The 17,344-nt window shown below is 39.9% G+C and overlaps 1 protein-coding gene across 1 annotated transcript; it reads left to right on the plus strand.

Annotated features, from left to right (window-relative positions):
* Positions 1–131: 131 nt before the first annotated feature.
* mRpL4 (mitochondrial ribosomal protein L4) lies at positions 132–11,996 on the plus strand. The gene is made up of 7 exons (XM_083137126.1): positions 132–523; positions 3,626–3,683; positions 4,170–4,396; positions 6,120–6,344; positions 9,528–9,637; positions 10,369–10,442; positions 11,785–11,996. Exons 1-7 carry the CDS (start codon positions 470–472, stop codon positions 11,928–11,930), a joined length of 894 nt encoding a protein of 297 aa, XP_082993252.1. The 5' UTR covers positions 132–469; the 3' UTR covers positions 11,931–11,996.
* Positions 11,997–17,344: the final 5,348 nt, after the last annotated feature.

Raw genomic sequence — 17,344 nt, forward strand, 5'->3', positions numbered from 1 at the left:
TTTATTGACTGTTATTTTTAAAGAAGAACAGTGATTACAATTTAAGTGTTCATATTCATAGCAGGGATGAGATATATAAAAATAAATTCATCTCTTTATCTGTAAAGGCATAAAGCAAGCACTGAAATACTGTATCGCGCAAACATACGAAAAACTGTATCCGACCATGGAAGTTATTTTGAGGTTGGAATCAAGTGGAAGGCCCTCATTAAATGTTAAATTGCTACTATTTTGATAGTTTAGCATTACTTTGTGTATGAATATTATATGTAGAAAATACATGGTGTACAAGTGTATGTATAATTACAGAGTATCTAAAACTGCATGAACGGCGAAATTTTGTACAAAGGAACACCCAGTGGCCTGCAGTGTGCAAGAAGCATAGTGTAAAGGTGTTCAAATGTGCATTTTCTTTTTTTGATTAGGGATTCCAACTTTAGGCGAACAACCCCGAATTTGGTGTCCCATCATGATTCGAAGTTTATTTCTAATCCGAAACCGAACTATTACTTCCAATGCATTGGTAAGTAGGATCCCTCGTGCAAATTAGCTAATCATGAGAAGTATGTAAATGGTTTTATTCCGAATTAATCGTGGTATACACGCAATTTTTACATGCTTCAATTCTAGTTATGTCTGTTCATACATGCTTCAGAGTTTTCTTACTTACTGCTCGTTGTGTTCCTTTTTTTGTTGTATAAATATGTATATTTGCTTTTAGCTTTTCAGTTATGCACCAGTTACATTTGTCGGTAAGGATGGCGAATCGACCCTTCTTAAGGAGCAAATTGAGAATACCAGAAGTATCTTCAATCGTTTTTAAATTCGGCATACTCACTAATTTTGACCTCGTAATCACGAATCTGCAGTTAAAATTTGGCGGTCACGTCTAGATATTGCAAAACAAGTCGAAAAAAGTGGGTCCATAAACGGAGTAAACATCCTTGATTTATGAAGAGATACCCCCACACCCCCTATACGCCTTCATGGTGTGGTGCTAAGCACAGGGGAGCACTTTTACCTTTTTACAACTATTTGGTAACCATTTACTATCCTTCGGACACCTGTAACTTCTTAGTTTCGTCAATTTTTGATATTCGTACTTACCTATCTGCTTAACATTCCATGAATGGTTTTTGGGGCTATCCATCCCGGAATCGGTGGTGAATTTAAACTAAAAAAATATTTTAGTTTGAAATTTTTGAGTCCAAATTTCCCACCGATTCTGAGCTCTGCCCCTGGGTTAATTGATCTACCCCCCCCCCCCCCCCCAACTGCTATCGCGGCCCCGCCTCCACTCCACTCTGGCTCCCTGGCTTTCTCTATAGACTCCCTGTTAAAGGCATGTTAGAAATTGGCTGGAGTCACCTGCCCCCAAATGAGCCCCAAACTTTTAAATTTGAAGAAACCATTTCCAGGATACGGAAAACTTACCTGAATTTCACAAAACACCTTCCCGATGTTAAACAATACTACAGGAATTTATTATGGTAAGTAGTTTCTTCTGTAGAAATCTGTCCGAAGGATAGTAAACTAGTACCCCTAACCTAACCTTACCATGAATGGTTCGTGGGGCAAACATGTTTTCCACCTTTACGCAATATGCCATTTTCTCACATACAAATGAACGCTGCATGGAACGGGTTTCACTTATTGCACAACACTTGAGCAATTGTGTTATGACTACGGTAGCAAGACCGTTGTGTGGAAAGGAAGACGTCTTCAGTTTCCATGTTAGTGTATGGAGAATCATAGTGGTAATTGACAAGCTTATTTTGATGTGACTGCCAATTTTTAACTGCAGATTTGTGATTATGAGGCCAAAATTAGTGAGTATACCGAATTTGAAAGCAATTGGAGATACTTCAGGTATTTTCAATATATACCCTTCTTAATAGAAATATGTATCATACATCGTTGTAAAGGGTATGAATGAATGATTCCAGAAATGTAAAATTTATGGCGAGGAAACAATTGGAAGTGGAAAAAAAAAAAGTAGTATTAATTCCCCCCCGATTCCAGGCTGGGGTAATTGACCTACCGTGACCTCGCCTCCGCTATACTCCAGCTACCTACCTTTTTCTATTGAGTCCCTTTGAATGAAAACATGAAAAAATACGAATGAAAACATGATTTTAAAAAAAAAGTTGAATCCTAGTGGAAATTTGCATATATATTCACGTTGAAAACGAAAGTTCGACCTGGCAATATTGTGGGTTTACAACATGGATTAGGTTCAATGAAACCAGCTATGGCAAGTAATGTAGTAGTATGTTTTTATAATAATTTCATACAAGTGTAACTTCAAATTGAAAAATTCACAGTGGTAATTCGAAGTGTTAAATACGTACTATTAGCGCACAATATTTTTTTTTTTTTACTTTCAAACGGTAAAACACAAGGATTGATTGTGCAGTCTAGCCCATTTGTCTTACATTTCATAATTTTACAATTTCAAAAAAAATCTTTTCTAATATGGTTGGTGAGTATATATATTATTTTCTTAGTCGGATTCCTCAAAAGTGTTGACAAGGCATATGCCCCATTATATCCTGCTTCTTTTAGTTCTTTTAAGAAATTATCATGCGTAGTTTTGTTGAGACCACATTGAAATATGATCAGGTGTTCTTTGAGTTGCACCACACTGACAGATTGGGGATTGCACAATCTTCGTAGTGTACAAGTCTTTGGAGGCAAGGGTGTAATTTAGCCAACATCTACTCTACATCATTCTTTGCTTACAAGCAGCCATTTGTTTGTCGTCTTGGATAAGGACTACTGCTGCCATCAACTTCATGTGCGTGAAATGGGAAGGTTTATGTTGCTAAATGCTTTAGGTTAGGTGGGCCAGGTTTAGGGCTCAGCATTAAAGTATTGCCCCTAAATGCTTGTAACATCTGGTCTCAAGGACGAACCCCTCCCCCCCTCCTTCGAGTCTCGCATGAAAATCCACCAAAAAACAGTCTGAGACACAACCATAAACCAAGAATGTCTGTGAAGAGTGGACGCCCTAATGTTACTTTCCAAATCATAATTTCTCTGTTAATTATATTCAGAGAAGCTTTTAACTGTACTAATTACTTTCCCCTAACCTTTCACAATTTCAAGTATTTTAAAGCATTTCATAATATTCCCGTAAAACTTTAAAATAATCACTAAACATTCGGAACCAGATTGCTCACCTTACACCATTGTTTTAATTTTCTTTGAGTGGGCCATTCACTATGCTACTGAATTCTTCTCTTGTAATCTTTACATTGTAGCAACAGTCATATCTAGTTGAGACAGATTGAGTGCCAGTTTTATGTGATTCAGTGCTCAAAAGGGTGGGATGCATGTCATACAACACCCCCGCCTCGCTAGGATAATTTACATTTACATTGACATACCCCTACCTACTGCATTGTCTCCACCTTGATGAATACAAGCGTCCTCCAGCTAGAAATTTCCTCTTCAGGCAGTGATGTGATTTGTGGGAAGTTCACAATGTCAGTTGAATACTGCTGGAAAGGTAACCCCAGCCTCGTTGCTTAGCTATAACATTAACCCACATATTGAACTATAATTTGTGATACGTATATTTACATTTGTAGCAGAGATATATTAACAACATGTTTATTTCCAGCCTAAGTTCTTCAGTTCTGCTGTTTCTACCGAGAGTGAAGCTTTGGAACATCCTCCAGGTCAGTGTTACATGACACAGTTATTCTTATCATTATCAATTTAAAAACAAAATATATTATTATAAGCAGGCAAGGTGACTTTTCACTGCACTTGTGCTAAAATTCAGTTTCGAAATGCATGTTCATGGGTGTCCCAGTTTCTTTTTGCAATTTGTGTACATGATTTAGGTTCTGCATATGATAAAAACATTGAATATAAATGAAAATGTCATTTTATTGATTGAATATAAATGAAAATGTCATTTTGTTGGCACCCTTTCCTATTCAGATGAGGGTAAGTAATGTACATTTTGACATGTTCAAAGCACATGTTCTTGCAGCCAGAGTATGGTGCTGATCACATCACCCCCAAAATAACCAAGTTCGAAGAATTGAAGATGTATGCCTCGTGTCATGATGCAAAGTGTACAGGGAACTGTATCTTACCTTTACTATTATGTCCACCTTTCTCAACCATTTGAATTTTAGTGTTGTTTATTGTTGCAGCACCAGAGCCAGAACAGAAGAAGCGAGATGTGCCGTTGATAGTATCGAGATCCTTGGACTTCCCTTCAAAGTACCAGAGCGCTCGGCAGGCATGGGTGGAAAATTTGGACACCACGGAGGAACAGAAGCTGGGAACGGTTGACCTCCATCCGGATGTGTTTGCTGTCATGCCGAGGCTTGATATCCTCCACAAGAATATTGTATGGCAGCAGAAATACAGATATGTGGTAAGACGACGGTGGGGAATTGTCATGATATACACATATTGTGGCAGGATGCATGCTGTCCGCTAGGATGTAAGCATGTGCACTGGGTAAAAAATAGCCACAATCAAAATTGCTTCTTAAGTCCGAATTTTAATTGTTTTAAAGAATGTAAATAATACCTTCATTAATAAATCTAATTTTATTAAGTTTGAATGTTTCTATTTCATTACGGAATGATAAAATGGAGAAAAGTTGAGGGAAAAAAAGGAACATGGTTAGACGAGTGCTCTCTGCCATAACGTAAGGATGTGTAAATAAATACCCAGAAGAAAAATTACTTAAGTCCGAAATTTAAATGTTGTAAAGCATATTAATAGTAATACCTTCATTGATTAATGCAATTTTATTAATTTTGAACATTTGCATTGAATCACGCAATTGATAACAATGAGAAAAAAACATGTTGAAATATCAAACTGAAATATATGAGCACCCATTGCGTGAAATTTACCCAGGCATTTTTTCTCCAGCCCTGCGAATAGAACTGACAAACAGCTGAATCAAGGTCCCAACACTCGGAAGGGCTCACAGAATTGGTACTGAGAAGGGTGGTCTCAAAATCAGCTGGGTAATTTTTACCCATTCACATGTCTTTCCAGAATATGTCATTAAAGGAAAGCTTTTTACAGATATATTCACACATTATGAAGGAAGCCTTTGCATTAATTTTGCTTATACTGTCAATCCATAACATGATAAAATATTTTGTCATTTTCTGAGAGAAAACATTATTATCAGTGGCAACCATGAATCTGTGATGCATGGTTGCATATGCAGGATGAAAAATGCGATAAATTTGAGGGCTCTTAGCATCCAAATGAGGCTTCAAAGAACAAAATGTTGCTACACCTTGATGCACTCTACATATTGTGAACATTTGTTGGTGTTGTGTGTTTAGTATGGAAAAGGGGAGGGAGGGATGACATGTTTGTTATTCTAATTTCATGTTACATGCCTCCCCCATGGTGCAGTGGTAGCGTCGTCGCCTTGTAATCAAGGAGTCCCAAGTTTGATACTCGGTGGAGGCACATAGTGGTTCAGATCACACTTTAAACTGTAGGTCCAGTCCCTATTAGGGTTACTGTGCATAAAGTGGACTTAAAACACCAACTCAATCAATTCATGATACATGTGATACAGAAAATACACAAACCTTAAAGAACACACACTATACTTGTTATTTTTGAAAAAAGGTAACTGAATGAAGCGAACTCAAAATATATATATATTAAAAAAAATAGAATTGAAGAATTCAGGTGCCCGGTGATGAGCCACGGTGGTCTAGTCAGTGACTGCCATGCGGGAGACCCAGGTTCGATTCTTGGTTTGGGTGATCCAAGGTCGGAATTTTTCTGCCTTGTCCCTGCATAAAGTGGCTCTGGGGCTCACCCAGGTGGTAAAGGCAGCTGAAGCGTAGTGGTGATCGCATCACCTCTAAAATGTCAGAGATCGAGAATGTGTGCGTCCCTACCCCCAAATACCCTAAACGTGCCTTCATGTCACGGTGCTATATGCACGGTAGCTTTAACTACCTTTAGGCACCCGGTGATAATTTTAAGGTACCATGACAACCGAGTGTTCTGTATTTTTCTCGGTGATGTAATGTATAATAATTGTAAATTTATTGTTGCTGTGATTGTTGCGAACAAGGTGCTGGTTATGCTGAGAACCTTATTTGTTTCAGAACTTTGCCAACACAAAAACCCGAGCAGAAGTCCGTGGAGGTGGAAGGAAGCCGTGGCCGCAGAAGGGCCTGGGAAAGGCTCGGCACGGGAGCATCCGATCTCCTCTGTGGAAGGGTGGAGGCGTTGCTCATGGACCTCGGAACCCAACGCCCCACTTCTACATGCTGCCGTTCTATGAGAGGGTCTTTGGTTTGAGAATAGCCCTGTCCGTGAAACTAGCGCAGGTAAATTGCAATTCCACGACACATCTTTGTCAAGCGTATGAGGCATGTATCTACAACAACTATTACATTGTTCACAAGATAAAAGTATAGCAGTGAACTGCAAGTGAAAGTGTTAAAAATAACTGGAGGAAAGAAAATGAAATGAATACATTCTGGATGTCACAAAGAACAAAATACAGCAGTGGCTATCCCTTGGTTTTCTTTCCAGTATTGTTTTCCAGATATTTCCAAGTTTCAGAAAAGTAGTTCTCAACTTGGGGTCTTTGTAAGAAATGTTACAAGTTATATTGTCTCAAATCTTCAAGGATAATTGTATCCTGATTATTATTATTAAAAACAAAAGCAGTTCAAAATTAAATGCGATACCTAGAGGCGAGCAAAAATGTAACTTTTTATTATTATTAATATTAGATTGTTTATGACACAAAAGTGTCAATAAAAAATATTGCATATCTTTTTTTTGTCAAAGATCAGACAAAATTTCCGACTTACTTACTAAATTCCTTTTCATCTCTCATCTCCGGAATGAGTGTAGAGACAGAATTTAGAATAAGCCTCTTCTAATTAAAGTAATATTAGATAATCATTCACTGTTCAGCCTTATTTTTATTACCAAGTGATAATGGCTTGTCATTAACCATTCCTTACCACATAAGATTATTCTCAATCTCTCCATGCTTTTAGTGGAGCTAGAAACCACCGACTGCAATTGCACAAAAAGTCTTCCTGGTTCAAATATTTCTTATTGCAATGAAACATTGAATCTACATCTAATCTTCATTCATCCTTAATATTACAATTAACCTGAAGAGGCACAAGTTTGACATAATATATTTAATACAGGTTTACAACTAGCTATAATTTTTTTTTATTGTAAATGTAACTGTTATGTTCAAATCTAAATCAACCCCCAAACTTTATTGACCTTTTATAAAATAATCTGGGGTTTGTTAAAATTCCTCCATAGCAGTTACATTTTTGTGGAAACAATGATTGAGTTATATTTGCTATAAATAGTAAAGAGGATTGATTTAATTCAAAACCTGTTAATGAAAACTAGGCTTATTATACAGCACGAGGCACAGTGAAAGGAGTTATAGTTCTACATGTTAATATTATTGCACCTACAGCTTGACCAACAAGAGAAAAACCATTGAATTTTCAATCTTAAGTGTGTGGTTCAGGAAATCTACTGCTTCCATTTAATCCTGCTGTTGCATTGCCAAAATGTACAGCGTTCTTCACATTATACTTCAATACGAAGTATTTGTATCATCATGAAGAGAGAACCATATACAACAAGGTAGATGTAATGGGTAACATCGTTCAATTTCATGACGAGGCAAGTTTTGTCTACCAAAATAACAAATCCAAAATTCGTGGCCTATTTTTCCCTTTATCTTAACATATATTTAACCGCCCCCTACTTAGGTATATTTGGAAGATAAGTATTTTTTATAATTAGGAAAAGAGACACATGGTAGTATATAAATATGGAGAAACTAGTACTCACTTATCCATGAAACTGTTTTTTTCTTCGTTCTATCAATTTCAGTGGCCACTGCCACCATCCTGTTGGAACTTGCTGTACTGTTGCTTGGCATGCATCTTGTTTGTAGTTCTCCGGCTGCCACTAAGCCCCGCGACAGGCTAAGTTTGCAGCAGGTTTGTATGTATTAATCCGCGCGAGAACAGCGCTCAGAATCTTCCGTGACAGTCTTGCCTCAACCCCCGAGCTGTTCATATCACAGACAGTGAGAAAATCGGCAGTATTGCAGCGGAACTATATTCTGCGTGCACGTTTGGGTCTGTATATGCGAAAAGTTGCTGCAAACTTAGCCTGTTGCGGGGCTTAGGTGCACTGTTGTTTACTGTACGTTTGCTTCTGTGTCGTCTGCTATTTCCCGGTGTTAACTGTTGTAGTAGGGGATTCCAAGTGTGGTGTGCCTGTCCGCTATCGATGTTTAGTTCGTGTTTCCTTGATTTTGGTGTGTATGAGTGTGTGGGCAGTGTGCTTCACTTGTACTTTTTGAATTTTATGGCTATTGTATTTGATGTACTTAGCAAGACCAGGTTGGGCTTTTTTCGCATCTGCTAGGTGCTGTTGGATTCTTTCATTGACAGATCTGATGAACCTGCCAATGTAATGTGCCTTGCATTCACACTCTGTATCGTACACACCCGGATTATCAAGGGGAGAGAGGAAGTACCGTTTGTGTGAGTTTAGTTAATCAGCTATTTTGGCATTGGGTTAGTTTGCTACTTTGATGCCATATGGGAGAAGGGCTTTGGATATGCAGTTGGATGTGGTGGGGTGGTAGGGGAAGGTAAACCATTTATATTGGTCGTTGGATGTTGATTGTGGCTGGTTAGGGTGTCTGACCTGTATTTCCGCTTTACTGCACCAAGTGGAAAGTTGTGCTTCAGTGTAGCCATGTTTCAGGGCTATTTCAATGATGGTGGCTATCTCTTCTCTGCAACAGTAGGAGAAGGCTCTTCGATAAAAGTTCAGCCACACATTAGCTTTTTGTTTGGGGGGATGGCTAGAGAGAGCGTGCATGGTTGCCTGCAACTGGTTTTCTGTAGAAAGTGGTTATGAATTTGTTAAGTACACGGCTGAACGAAGAAAAAAAAAAACAGTTTCGCAGATAAGTTTCTCCATATTTATAAATATTTTTATTCAATGAAACTACCACAAGGTCAGTTTAACAAGAGACTTAGACTTGCTTTAATTGTTAATCCATGTAAAAATTAATGCTTCAGACATCATCCTGGATGGGGAATGGCCACATTACTTTAATATTTTTACGAAAATTCACGCATATAAGAATATAATTCTAAAAATCTTAACCACAACTCAATGCATTTTCAGATTTCCAAATATTCGATATTATCAAATCCCAATACAGGTATATAACAATGTTAATTCACTATACTGTAAAAATAGCAAAAATTCTTGACCACAAACATAAAACAAACAACATTCTTGACTGTTGGACACCCTGAGTTATAAACATTATATGGCAACACTGGGGCACTCTGGCCCATGTGAAACAAATGACAGTGCACTTTAGTTCACAATTTTGTTTTTTTGTCTTGGTCAACCTGTAGCTTCTGTGATGCGTTTGGTTAGTTTTTGCACAAATGATCATGCTCTTACTCACCTACTTTATCGTTTTGCAGGATGATCTCCACGTAGTCGACTCCTTGGACATCCCAACGGATGATTCCCAGTATATTGAAAATCTGATAGAGGAGAGAGGGTGGGGAATGTCCACTCTCTTTGTTGACGAGTAAGTACTATGGTCAGGCCACGTCTAACAGGCTAAATTCGTGTCATAGCAAAAATGTGATTTATGTAATGCTTTTTCTTTAATTCAAGTGTACATCGAAACTGACAGAATCTGAATTTTTGAAAGGGTTTAACATGGAAATTTTTTATAGGGATGGACTAATCCGGATATTCTGATAATGAAATTCTCCAGATTATGTAGATATCCAAATTTGTGCATTTTCTGGACAACTTTATTGTTTATCTGTTTTATAGGCTATACATTTTTTTTTGCTGTTTGTTTGTTCACTGTACAGTTCTACAAATCCTTCATCAAATTTGTATTAGGCCTCCCCCATGGCGCAGTGGTAGCGTCGTTGCCTTGCAATCAAGGGGTCCCGGGTTCGAGGCACAAGTGGTTCGGATCCCACTTACTGTGCATAAAGTGGACTTAAAACACCAACTCATCAAATTTGTATTGTTCGGGTATCCAGATTATCCATTGCATCAGAAACAGATATTGGATAATTAGAAATCTAGATATCATTTATCTGGATTTTGTGGCCATCCTCCCCCCCCCCCTTACAGTACTATTGAGCTTTTTTTTAAAAGATAGAGTTACTATTTCCAAACCAAAACTTGTATAATTAGTCAGGTGAATTTTTTGCATGGGACAAATTAATTTATATCCAAAATGTTGTTCTCTGCATATGTACAAGATTATTGAAACATATTTTTTCTCCTTGTTCTCAGTACTGATATAATGCCCAGGAATATAACTTCAGCAACAGATCAAATAGACCATGTTAATCTCATGCCTGTGTACGGTGAGTACAGTTTAATGTTTGATATACCCTTGGTATCTTTTGTGCGTTTAAATTAAATTTCAATGAATATGGATCATGATGCAAGTGATACCAGCATGAAAAACATCTATGCTTTACCCGGCAAGCATGACTTTGCAGCATATTTTGATGAACTTTTTTGTATTTAATATCTTTTCCCCCCAAATTTTCTTGGAATGCATTACAGAATACAGATAAAACTAGTAAAATGGTTAAGCCACATTGGCATAATCTATAAGGCTCATAGGAAATCTGTGAAACTTTGTGGTCTGAAATGCTGGTACTGTTTCAACTTAATTACTTATTTTTTAATTAAGTACTACTACTCTTAAGTCATCATTAATGCTTTGCAGTTTCCTGCCTCTGCCTGGGTTGGCATGGAAGTCAAGCCTCTCCATTTTTTCCTGGTCTTCCACCACTCCTCTCTTCCCACGGTGTTCCGATCTTGTCCTCTTCTCCTAACATTCTCCACTATCTGCTCTTTCCACAGACATCTTGGTCTTCCCCTTGGTATTCCCACTCCTTGTGCATTGTAAGCTCTTACTGGTAGTCTTTCTGCATCCATCCTCTTCATTTGTCCGAAACATCTCATCTGTGCCTGATCTATCCTGTCCTGAAGCTTCACCACCCCCACTGTCTGTCGGATCTCCTCATTCCTTATTCTATCCCTTCCCCAATACACTCCTTAAAAATTTCATCTCCACTGCCTGCATCTTTCTTTTCTCTCTCTCTGTCATTGTCCAAGTCTCTGCTCCATACTTAATTATTGGCACATGATGTGTGTTATACATTACCTTCTTACATTTCATAGGTACATCCCTGTTCCATTTTAATCTTGAATGCTTTGATATAGTTCACCACCCATTTGTCCTCTTCTGTTTATCTCCTCATTTATTCTTCCACTTCTCTCTCTATTATGCTTCCTAGGTATTTGAAGCTCTCCACTACCCTCAACTCTTCCCTGTCCATCTTTATTCTGGCTTCCTTTCTGGCTCTATTAGCACCTCACTCTTTTCTGCACTGAATTTCATTCCTGCTCTTCTGATTTCCTCATTCCAACTATTCAGCCTACTCTGTACTACTTCTTCCCTGTTCCCCCATATTACTAAGTCATCAGCAAACAACAGGGCGGGCCGTCCTCTCCCCTTCCCCACCTCTTCATTAATTGCATCCATTGTAATTATGAAGAGCAGTGGGGAAAGAGAACTTCCCTGTTTTAGTCCATTACTTATACTGAACCACTCTGTTTTAGTACTTTAATTTTGTGTATAGTTTGGCCTTCAGGGTAAGCTTTACATTATATTATCAATTTGTATGATTACAGGTTTAAATGTGTACAGCATGTTGAAACATGAGACGCTGGTCTTAACTTTAGCTGCAGTGGATCGTATTGAAGAAAAGCTGTTGTATCATCTTCATAGAAATGACGGCGTCACACCAGGGAGGAAGTTTAAACTCAACCAGGTGTAACAAACAGTTTTCAAATTTGTGTAAATATTTAGTTTAACTTTATAAGGAAGATAGTGTTGACAATTGACTGTGAATAAAATCTTTTTTGTAATTACACTGTTTTTAAATTCAACCCTATGTTCTCATGTTTGTCAGAAACTTCTGTGTGAATAAAACTGAGTGCACTAATTTCTCACCTTTTTAGTGCATGTACTCAATTCTGTATGGACAAAAAAATCTTCGAACATACACAACGAGCACCTACTCCAGTGATCTGTAGTAACTAAAAAATGGATACATCCACATTTGATCACCCTGTATAAATATTGCCAAGCATATGAAATTAGCCACGTAATGGTAAAAATCAAGTAGCAATACAATCTGCAGGTTTGATTTTTACAATAAGTCCCTAACAACGCTAATTTACTCCTGACTGTACAAGGTCATTCAAAATTATTGTTAGGATTTCTGACAACTAAGAACTATGGAACCCCTATTTTACGTTTTTCAGGGGACTTTAAATTAAGTCTAAAATCAGTGTAGAGTCGCTACAGAAGAGAGTATGGAAAGATCTTTCTATGTGACATTTGAGAACACTGGTAGCAATCAATGCCGAAAAGGAGCAGGAAGACGTTGATTGAATCTAAGAAGCATTCTCTCTAAGACCACAATCGTTTATGACAACATTTTTGAAGTTACTCCTTATCATGCACTAATAATAATAATAATCCAGTAGATGAAACTGAAAAACAATTCAGGTACCAGTAGAGTAGATTAGAGAGTTCCACGCCCGAAAATGAGGCTCGCCTTAATGGATTTCTCTCGTAAGGCATGAGCCTCATTTTCTTGCAGTGTTGCCAGCTCACCCCAAGAATATTTCACCATGTGATATTTTACAGGCGAAGCTAACCTACAAATGGGAGTTGGCAACACTGGCAACATCAATTGCGGTTTAATATTGCCAACTCACCTCAAGAATATTTCACCATGTGATATTTTACAGGCGAAGCTAACTTACAGAGTAGTACAATCAGCCCGGTTCTACGCCCGAAAATGGCGCTCGGTGGCGCTCGCAGTGTTGCTAACTCCTCACTTGAAAAAATCACCAAGGTTTTTGTTTTTGGGTATAACCTAACCTCAAGCAAGGAGCTGGCAACACTGCTTGAGGCTTTTCTCGCAGTGTGGCCAACTTACCCCAAGAATATTTCACCATGTGATATTTTACAAGCGAAGCTAACCTACGAATGGGAGTTGGCAACACTGATTAGTGTAATCAGCTCAGTTGAGTGCCATCAATTGGCAATCAGTGTTGCCAACTCACCCCAAGAATATTTTACCATGTGATATTTTACAAGCAAAAATAACCTACAAATGGGAGTTGGCAATACTGACTAGTGGAGGTGCACGGGTTGAGTGCCATCAATTGCGGTTCAGTGTTGCCAACTCACCTCAAGAATATTTCACCATGTGATATTTTACAGGCGAAGCTAACCTACAAATAGAAGTTGACAACACTGGCAACATCAATTGCGGTTCAATGTTGCCAACTCACCTGAAGAATATTTCACCATGTGATATTTTACAGGCGAAGCTAACCAACAAATAGAAGTTGACAACACTAATAACATCAATTGCGGTTCAATGTTGCCAACTTACCTGAAGAATATTTCATCATGTGATATTTTACAGGCGAAGCTAACCTACAAATGGGAGTTGGCAACACTGACTAATAGAAGTGGCCGTCCGAATCAGCAGCAGATGTCACCTACACTGTTCCATCCGGGACTCAGCCAATCTCTGTTGTCCGAATTTGCGGTAGACGTGGAGTTGGAGGGAGGCGCGACAGATGCACGCTTGAACTCGCTGTGACGCTGCGCTTGGCAGCCATATTCTAACTTTCACTTTGTACAGACAACATTTACTGATTAGAGGATGTAAAACTCAGTTATATTTTAATATTTTATCGATAATACTGAATGCAGAAAACATAAATAATGAAATAGCGTGTTATATTTTTAATATGAGTAGTTAGGTGGAAATTATTTGTTTGTTAGCGCCCCACGCGGTGGGTGAAGTTCGGGCTGACACCTGGCGGGAAAAGTGACATGCAGATTCGGACGACTTGGACGCGACTTCGAGTGCACGCGAGAGCAACGGGGGAGAACGGGATGGAGCGCTTGCCAATCCGGACACGGCTTTTGTAAACCTCTCTCTCGGGAACGATGTGCCACACACGCGCGCGCTGGCGCCTCTTATTATTTATGCAAGAAAAAGATGTTAAACCTGTTAAACCTGTTAAAACTGCTCTGTAACCCTCTCGTTCTTTACGTCGTACGCGAAAGACTTCTCTGCAATCAGGATGACGCTGCACACGGTATCATCGGGCAGTGCGTCGTGGAACTCGCAGACGATCTTGATGTTGGTTCGATCGTTGACCACCACCTGCTTCCTCTTCGTCGTATTGATGACGAACATCGGCCTGCGGATTTTGAATTCGCTGGGCGTGTAGTATACGTCCACGTTTCCCTCGGTCACGCGCTTGTAAGCCGTGTAAGCTTCGTAAAGTTTTAGGTAATCGTCTTTGGTCATGTCGAGGTTGTAATTCTCGCGCGGGAACACTTCGTTCCTACCGTTCTTCAGGTAAATATTTTTGATCTTGCAGTTGTCGAACTTGCTGGAATCTTTTTCCTGGTTGTTATTGCGCCCGGTCTGAAAGAGTACCACGACGAAATCTGGCATGTCGAACTGTATGTTGTTGAACTGCGTCGTCACGTCGAATTCCATGTGACTTCCCGACGCCACCTTCTGCACGCACTGGTAACCGTGAAAGTGAATCGGCACCTGCGGACTCTTCAAGATCTCTGCTTTGTACTTGAGGGCGTAGTTCGTCTCGTATTCCACGATCGGCATTCTCAATTCCATGCTTCGGATGACGCACTTGGCTGCTTCGGGTAATGAGTTGGCTATCGGCGTGCCGTCGGCGTTCAAGTTGGTGTATCGCATCAGTGCGCCGTTGTCGTTGGCCGCTCTTCGAAACGTGACGCGCAATCCTCCCTTCCACATGATCTCTTTGTAGTCGGAGAAGAATCCCGGCAGCAGACGCATGGGAAAGAGCACCGTGTGACTTCTCGTCGATATTTTTGTTCCTGCTTCGAATCCTCCCGCTTGATAGTATGCCGCGTCTGTTTTGGATAATTTCAATGTTCCCACTGCCGTCGACGTGATGCCTGGATAATCTATTCTGTCGATGACGGTGTTGTGTTTCCTCACCTCCACCTGCGAGAACAGGTGAGGTACGAAGTTGTCCACGAGTTTCAAATTTGCATTGGGTGGAAACGCTTCTCCACTTTCCTTCTTCACCACGTCGAATTGAAGGTAGAGGTCCGCTCTGTGAGGATGAACGAACCCGTCGCCTACGTCTACGTCGTATTCGATCTCCCTGTTCGCTTCGTTGAGATTGGCGAACGTGCGACGGTTGGGAGGGAAAGATTGCAATTCGTAACTTTCGATTTGCTCCATTTTTACTATGCGTGTTATTTATTATATGTTGATCTCCACGATGGCCGTCGTAGTGGCACCTGCGAAATCCACCACGTCTCCTTTCTCGTTTGTTACTACTAACTCTATGTCGTCTATGCGGTTGCGGCATACTGGAAAATAGATCGGCGAAGAGGGTGTGTAGATGATCGGTTCCATGAATTCGGAACTGGGTTTGAATGTGGCGATGATTCCTGTCTGCTTGTGACTTCCTAACAATCTGTCCGAGGATTTCGTGATCATGCCTTCCGCCACGTTACAGTGAACGTTCAGAGTCTCTATGGCTAGAAATTTAGGAATATTGACTGCTGTGTGCTTGATGCCAGCTTCGAGTTTTGTGTTGTTCTCGAAACCTAAAAGTTCTCCTATGGTGCCCAGGTCCACGGTCTCCGTCGCCGATACGATTTCCACTCTGTGCGTGACCGAATTTTGAGAAAGGTACGTGCCTTTGGGTAACTGAGCTTGCAAAGTGGAAAGATTGTATTGGCCTGGCGTGACGACGATGTGTTCGCTTCCGACACTAATTTTGTTGTTGTGCTGCGTGACGTTAGGTATGAGGTACATGCTGTAGAATGCACGCAGAGCTACGGATTTAGGATAGACGATGTCGTCGTGCAGCGTGAGTTTCAAGATCGAAGATTCGCTTGTGAGATGGAACACGCCCATCGTATTTAAGATTCCACAATGCTTTTTGAAAATGTTCCACCGACGGGTTATTTATTTTAGACATGTATGCGAGAACAGAAAGGCATAGGTGGCCGCAGTTAACATCGGTGAAACCCTGGATGCGTTTGTCATTGTAGTAGAGGTTGGCAACACTGAGATACTTCACCAACCTGGCAGGTGGTGTGCCACCGAACGAATCGAAAACAAATGCATTGTTATCGTCAATTTTGAGGTAGCATATCCAATGTGTACCAGGATTTTTGTAACTGTCCAGGTTGACCACGCCATACTCTTTTTTCTTCACAGCAGAGGGTAGAGAATCGGACATGAAAACACCCCTGAAGTTTCTTATTCCCAACAGTTCGATCAGAGATTCAATATCGAAGTTGGACAGGGCTTCTTCTTTTTTTTATATTTTTTCAAAGCATCGAGGTTGCTTTTTTGCTTTTTGGTTATACCTTTCCCCTTCTTCTCCATAGCCAGATTGTGACGTTTTTGTTCTTCCAGTTCCGCCTTGTTCTTCTTCGAGTCGATGACGGTTTTCGCGATGGCGGCGCTACCGCCGGCCAAACTTCCAACGGCCCCCAATGCTGCCAGGATGGCCGGGATGCTGAATATGAAACCTCCGATTTTTTGCTGTTTTCGCGAACGCTGCAAACGTCTCAATTGAGGTGTGCTGAGAAGTAATTTCATTCCGTGTCCTTTCGTCAAGCAAGAACGTTTCTTCTCGCGTTGTTTCTTGGTGAGTAACCCATCGAGGGCACCTAGATTTTTCAGATTGGAGTATGGTATCTGGTACACGACACCTTTGGGCTTCATGATGATGCTCTATATGCTATCTTCACGGTATGTTATTTATATATATGTTCTGAGATTTTTTTGTTTTGTGTAATTTTTTTGGTATGTTATTTATATATAAATGTTCTGAGATTTTTTTTTGTTCCGTGTAATTTTTTTCAAGGATATACTGCGCGCAGAACCGTTACACAAATTCTATTACGTGCTTTGTTTTCTTACCAAGAAGTTCCTTTGCACCCTTGTACACGATTCGAGTTTTGTTCTCGATTAAAATAGCTAGCTTCTCGTCGGATAACATGTCAGCGTATCGATCTGGTAAAAATAGACTGTATTGTGCGTTGAGCAGCAGACGTGCCTTGGGACCATACTGGGTAGAAACAATTGAGCCGGAAGTTATCGTGTAAGGTTTGTCCACTTCCAATTCCCGAATTTTT

Source organism: Lepisma saccharinum, chromosome 16 (assembly GCF_977018435.1).
Source record: "Lepisma saccharinum chromosome 16, izLepSacc3.1, whole genome shotgun sequence".
NCBI lineage: Eukaryota > Metazoa > Arthropoda > Insecta > Zygentoma > Lepismatidae > Lepisma > Lepisma saccharinum.